This window comes from Oxyura jamaicensis, chromosome 11, assembly GCF_011077185.1.
Source record: "Oxyura jamaicensis isolate SHBP4307 breed ruddy duck chromosome 11, BPBGC_Ojam_1.0, whole genome shotgun sequence".
NCBI classification, from domain to species: Eukaryota; Metazoa; Chordata; class Aves; order Anseriformes; family Anatidae; genus Oxyura; species Oxyura jamaicensis.
This window is the reverse complement of record NC_048903.1, coordinates 562,552-569,254: the sequence shown is the minus strand read 5'-3', so window position 1 is coordinate 569,254 and position 6,703 is coordinate 562,552. Positions and strand designations below refer to the sequence as shown.

General features: G+C 61.4%; 1 protein-coding gene across 1 annotated transcript; it reads right to left on the bottom strand.

Moving 5' to 3' along the window:
• Nucleotides 1-3,625: 3,625 nt before the first annotated feature.
• NRN1L (neuritin 1 like) lies at nt 3,626-6,697 on the bottom strand. The gene is made up of 3 exons (XM_035337232.1): nt 6,593-6,697; nt 4,166-4,325; nt 3,626-4,054 (listed from the first exon to the last, which is right to left on the bottom strand). Exons 1-3 carry the CDS (start codon nt 6,651-6,653, stop codon nt 3,781-3,783), a joined length of 495 nt encoding a protein of 164 aa, XP_035193123.1. The 5' UTR covers nt 6,654-6,697; the 3' UTR covers nt 3,626-3,780.
• Nucleotides 6,698-6,703: the final 6 nt, after the last annotated feature.

Here is a 6,703-nt window from a genome sequence, read left to right as displayed (position 1 = left end):
GAGGCTCTGAGGCCTCCCACCCCAGCAAGATCTGGGTGCGCCGCTTTGCCAAGAGAGGAGCTTCACCATGCTCCTCCTTGCCTGCCTCTTCAGAAAACCCTACAAATAAAGCAGAATCACAAAATAGGCTGGAGGGATATCTGCAAAGCAGCAGCAGCAGCAGAGGTGGCCCTGTAGCCTGGCTGCTCCCTCCTGGGAGCCAGCATGCCTCTTCCACTCCTCAGGCTGCAGAGGGACAAAGTGAAGGGCACAGGGCTCACGGCGAGGTCCTCCTTTGCCATGCAAAGACCACCGAGGGAGTGCAGTGGGCTCAGCCTCGATGGACATGAAGCCAGGTGACAGCTTATTCCCAAACCCACATGGTGGTGAGCTCAAGGTTGTCCCAGCAAGGCCGAGCAGAGGTCGAAGCAGGAGGATGTTCAATTAAATCTGCTTAGAAAAGGAAATCCAACTTCCCATATGCCTCTGTGGAGAAATAAAGCCCCAAAGCCGAGCGCTGAGGGGGTGCCAGGCTGGGGGCCGAGCGTGGCCCCGCTGCAGAGGTGACTCTGGCTCAGCTGTTCCCGCTGCAGCCGATCCACAGGGATTGAGGTTGCCGTTCTGTGTTCCTATGGAAAGTTCGACATTTGGCTGGGCAGAAATCCCCACACGGCCTCGGACGGAGGCCAGCCATGCGACACAGTGTCCTCTGCTCTCCATCAGCCCTGAGCCCGGCTGGAGTATGGAGAACAGTGAGGAAGCACCAAAGCATGGCAGAAGGTGTCACACCGACTCCTTGCAGCCCTCACCTTCACTGGCAGGAATTTCCTTGGGTGAAGGAAAGGAAGATCAAACCACGGTGTGGTGGAGGCAGCGAGCAGCATGGCCAGGACATTGGCCTCGTGTCACCGTGCCACGTGTGCTGTCGTGGTCACACAGATGCCCAGAATAGTGTCACCATCTGGTTCCAGCTGCCCAGGGATGTGGGAGCCTCTCCAGGCCCTTCTGCGATTACACACAGTGAATTTGTGCATCAACTCAACCTAACTCTGCCTTCCCTTATCCTTTTTTTTTTTTTTTTTAATAATTCAGGTTTGTCTCTTAGAAAAGAGAGAGGGAGATAATGTCTGCCGAGCATTTAATCTTCTGCCCAAAGAATAGCAGAGAGCAAATTAGGATCTACTCCAATTAATTTGCCTTGATGGGCAAAATCTGGAGAGCAGCCATGTCTGGGAATTAAGAACAAAAGCGGGGAGTGTAAAGTAGGTCGCTGGAGTTTCATAACCGGAGCGATGGGTTTTCGCGACATGCCGGGTGCTCAAAGGCGCCCGCCCAGCCCCACCAGTGAGCACCAGTGGCTGTGGCGCTGCCGTGAGCACCCACCTGCCGGGAAACCTTTGAGCTGGGTTTGGGATTTACAGGAAAAAATAACTGGCAGGACGGAGTGGATGGGGACATGGTGCTGGGGACCAGCCAGCCACACCACGTGAGCTCTGCTGGAGGAGTCGGTTACTCCTCTGGCTGCATTTTAGGGGGGAAATCCCTCCTTTCAGGGAAAAAAAAATAATGTATTTTTTTAAAATGCCTAAGCAGAGCTCTCCCCAGAACCAGCCTGGAATAAACCTTACCAGTGCGGTCTCAGCTTGTGCAGTGAGCCAGCTGTTGGGTGCAGGAGATGTGCAGGAAGGAGGCTGTGTCCCTCCCTGCAGCAGGACCCAGCCGCAGGACTGACGTCTGCCTTTGCCACAAACCCCGAACCCCAGCTGGGGACGGCCACTGGCTTGTGCCACGTCCCTCCTCCAAAGCCAGAGAGCAGAGAAAGGCAAAAGAGTTGGCAAACGTGGCTCTGCCGGGATGTCTGTGGTGTTCCCAGGGCAGGATGAAGTCCTCCATGCTCATGCGTCAGAGCCTGTGGGATGCGTGGTGACGTTTTGGTGTGCGAGGCACACGTGGTCGTGACACATCCCAGGGCGCAGGACACATATTCAGGGGTATTCAGGGGTGTGGACCACGTGTGGTTCATGGTCCGGTGTGGGGAACGTATGTGGTGACATACTGAAGGTGCGGGACACATGCAGCGACAGTCCGAGGTGCGGGCTGTGTTTCCATGTGTGACCGGGGCTGGGCAGGGGCACCACGGCAGTGGCAGCGCGGGCGAGCGTGGCTCGGTGGCCCTCCAGCCCCTGGCCACCCCCAGCCGCCCCTCGGAGGTGCTGCCGGGGCAGCGGGCACCCGCCCGGCCAGCGCTTATCCTCTTAGCCATCCTGCAGCGATCCGGCACTAATTCAGCCTTAAACACAGGATTGTCAGAAATTGGAAATGGAAGAATAGGCAGATTATCCCCCTGGCACCAGCGTTAAACACGGGGAGCGGCAGCTGCCGTGCGAGGAGGGCTGGGGCAGCATTCTGCCCCCAGGCTCAGCATCCTCTCCACGGTGCTTTGCGCCCCCTCAGCCAGCTCCAGGCTGGCTAATGAATTAAATAGCAGGTTATGCCAGGCCTGTGTTAACTGCAAACACCGGCTCCATCCCCCAAGGAGCTTCAAACCCAGCAGATGCTCGACTGACAGCTGCCAGCGGTGACCGGGGCTGGGTCTGCCACTGCTGCGACAAACCTCCGCCAGGACAGCAGGCCCAGCAGGAAGAGGTTTCCCAGCTTCCGCAGCGAACTGGGACGGCGTTTTCCCTGGCTCAGTAAGGACAGCAGGAGCCGGATGCCTCACTCGCACAGGGAGATGCTCAGATACAGGGTGCAAAGGCTTCCGGGACCACACCAAGGTTGGTTGCGGGAGCCCTTGCAGTCCCACAGACAAAACACAGGGCTACAAAATGTGGGGGGAAAACCACAGGCTAGGATGTTTGGCGTTGTGCCACAGGGGGGAAGGCCCGTCTGGGATTTTAGCATCCCTTCAGGTGGTGGGCAGGGGGAGCTGCACATTCCTTGGGAGCAGGGAAGTCGCCTCACCACGCTGGGAGCTGCCTTGCCACGATGGGTGTTCTAGAAAAGAAACCGAATTTTGCAGCGTAACAGCAGCAGCGATGGGAACAACGGCAAAGAGCAAGCCATGCGGCTCTGACTGCCACGGCCAAGTTGCATGGCAGCGCATCACCGTGGTTTGACTTCAGCAAGTCCCACCTGGGACCTGGACAGGTCAGTTCACAGGTTTTTTCACCTATATAAACCCATTATAAAAAAAAAAAAAAGAACTCTTTCCCTACAATCCCCCATTTCCTTCATGGTCGTTAGTCATCGGTCACCATCATTAATAGGACCAAACATAGCAGGACTAGAATAAAAGATGGAAAATGGGAATATTTGCAGAAAACTGCATGATGCCACTGGTGTGGGCTGGGGCACGGGGGCATCTTGGTGGCACCCCAGCCCAAAGCTTGGCTGAGCGTTCAGGCTCCTGCAAGCAAGAAGCCAGATGAATTACATGACAGCCTGGCTCTGCTGGGAAGACAAAATCCCAGCAAAGCCCTTAACGTCCCTCCGGGGGACAGCAGGGCAGTGGGAATCCCTGGTGCTGCCTGGGTGCGCCCTGTGCTGAGGCCATCGGGGTCCTGTGGGGTCCCAGCACAGCCAAGGGGACGGCGCGGAGCCACCCCGAGACAAACGGAGCTCTGGAAGGGCGCGAGGGCACCGCACAGCAGAAAGACAGGAGAAATGTAAAATCATCTTTTAATATAAATATAAATATAAATCCATCTGAAGGGCTGCAGGAGAGAGAGGGCCGTGCCCCGTGAGGGAGGCCTGGTGGGGGCTGCAGGGCATCGCCAGGTCCCCCGGCAGCGGGCAGGGCTAGAGCCGGGCCACCAGCAGCACCAGGGCCAGCAGGGGCAGGAGGCCGGGGCGGCGCAGCACGGCCGAGCCCCGCAGCGTGGCCTGGTTGGTCTCGGCGGGCGGCGAGCCCCGGGAGCTGGCCAGGCGCCCCCGGGCACTGCACAGCTCCTGCAGGTTCCCCTGGAACTGGATCTTGCGGGACTCCTGGCGCAGCGACTCCCAGATGGCGGCCGCCTCCTCGGGGCAGCTCGACAGCACCCCGCTGGCGCAGGCGTGGAAGTCGTCCCAGGACCTGGGGGACAGGGACAGGCGTGGGGAGGGGACCGGAGCCGGTGCCCACCCAGCAGCTCCCACGCACGCCGGGCAGAGGGACGGGGACGGGGATGGGGACGGGGCCACTCACTTGCAGATGGTGTCCAGCTCCTGCGCCTCCTGGCCGCCCTCCTGCTGCTGCTGCCGGACGCTCTGGGCCATGCTGTCCCCCAGGCTGATGAGGCAGCCGGCGAAGCCCTTGTAGATGGTGTCGCACTTCCCCGCCATGCTGACGGGCTCCTGGGTGGCGGCTGCAGGGGGACAGGAGAGATGGAGCTGAGCCCCCCCCCCCCCCAGCTGGTCATCACCAGCAGGCAGAGGTGACAGCGGGCTCTGAAATACGGCGAGGGGCTGGTCCCCTCCTGCATCCCACCAGCGTCATCTCCCCATGGACGGGGGCAGGACGGGGGGGGCAGCTCTGTCTGGGGGTGCTGCAGGACAGCGTGAGGATGGCCTGGGGTCCCGCAGCCTGGGATGCTGCAGGGGCGAATGGGTCAGGTGCGTTAAAACCTAAAATGCCCCAGAGGAAAAGGGGCTGCGGAGGCTGGAGGCTGCAACAGGAGCTGGCCTGGCCCTGCTCAAGAACAGCTTCCCTGCGGTATTCAGAGCCGCAGGACCAGGGAGAAGGAAGAGGATGGCAAAAAGTTCATCCTTCTCAGCCTGCTCCAAGCAAAGAGGCAATGAAGTAATTAAAATGTCGGGTTTTAAAGGGAAAATGCAGCTGTTGTTGAGAGGCCCCATGGAGTGGGGTTCACACCCACACACGGAGCAGGAGCGAGTTCCTCTGGAGCCCCCAGAATTACTACACCCTGCTGAACAAACCCTCGCTCCTGGTCCGGGAGCCCAGCGTGGCACACGGATCCCGTGCGGATCCCACAAGCAGTGCTGCCATTAGCCGCAGCGGGAAAGCTGCACGGCGGCTCTCTGTGCATCGGGCTTCCCAGGATCTCTCCAGAGCCATCTGTCCAGCCCTTTTATCCCCCAACAGCAAAGATTAATTTGTGACTACAACACAGAAAACAAAAGCAAAGGCTCAGCTGGCTGAGCAAGCTGAGGCCCCTGCTCTAACAGCAAGAAGAGAAGGGAAAGAGAAGGAAAGAGGGAAGAGGCACAAGTGCAGGCTTCGCCCCGGGAAGCTGCCGTTCCCTGCTGCGCTCCACAAAGGATGAGCCCCAGGTGTCCCAGTCCTGCTACCACAGACCTGGCAGAGCTGGGGGTGCCCAACGCCTCTGCTTCTCCTTCCCACTGCAGGAACCCCACAAAGCAGGGGCTGAGAGGGGCACGGAGGTTTTGGGGCCAGGGCAGACCCCAGTCCGTGTCCCCAGGAGCATTTGCAGGTTCAGCCCCAAGTCGGTGGCGGGATGTCACATCGGGACGGACACGGAGCTGGGGTCACAGCTCCCAGGGAGGGGCTGCTCCGTCTCCATCCCAGCCCCCTTAGCTGGGACCAGCTCGCTCCTGCTCCCAGCCAGGCTGATACGGGAAGGCTGTGCTGGGGCAGACAAACAGAGACTCCAAAGAGGCCAGCGGCACCGCAGGGATCCCCGAGAAGGCTGCTTGGGATGGACGAGGACGCAGGAACGCTTGGCCACGTCACCAGAGTCACAAGATGGTTGGAAATGCCGTGCGCAGTGCTGCCGGGAGCTCTGAGAGCTGAGGACGGCTGAAGTGGCGCGAGGTTGGTCCTGACGAAGGCAGACGGCTGCCCCACGGGAAGGAGGCACCGAAAGTCACCCATTCTCCCAGGAGGTCTCCAGGGAGCCGTGTGACACACCGCTGGCATCCCGTGCCTGGAATCCGGCTCTGACCCACACAGAGCAGAGAGAAGGCAAGCCTGCGGCATCGGCCTGTCCTGCCGGGCAGCCGGGCTCTGCGCTGAGAACGCCGCGACCACGCCGCTGGGAGAAGTCTGCGCTTGGTACCAGCCATGCCGGTCACAGGTGTCGGCAGGGCCAGCGGGATCTGCACCTCCGCTTTTAACAAGCTCGAGTCCAAGCGAGTCCGTGCCCACTGCCTCGGCACGAGGTTGGGCAAGGCGAGAGGTGCGGGAAGGAGAAACCCCCCCGGACAAAGCACCCCCAGCTCCGGGGGAGGCGAGCGGCACCCACGGGGAGCCTCGAGGGAACACGGGGTCAAAACCTGGGGTTGCTGCCGAGCACCGCTGGCTGCCAGCACGCACCGACACAGCCGCTCTGCTTCTGGGGAGGACCTGAATCGTTTCACCGCCCCTACAAAAACCACCCCAGACCCGGCAACCCGCAGCCCCCTGCGCAGCACCAGCTCAGCCCCCGCCCGCTTCGGGGCAGGGACCCCCGCGGGGAACGGAGCCTCGGCTCCGAGGGGGGACGGCCCGGCGATGCCGGCACCTGCGGGGCGACGGCTCCAGCCCCCGGGGTCGGAGAGCAGGCAGGGAGAGCCTCCGGGAGCCGTGCCCAGCCCAGCAGAGGGGCCGCGCCGCCCCCCGCCCCGTCCCGTCCCTCAGCCCCGAGCCCCCCCCGGCCCGTCCCGGGGCACTCACCGAGGTGCAGGAGCTGCAGGAGCAGCGGGCACACGAGGCCCAGCAGCCGCCAACAGCCCATGGTGCGGAGCCGCCGCCGCCGCCCCGTGTGTGCCGCGCTCCGCAGCCCCG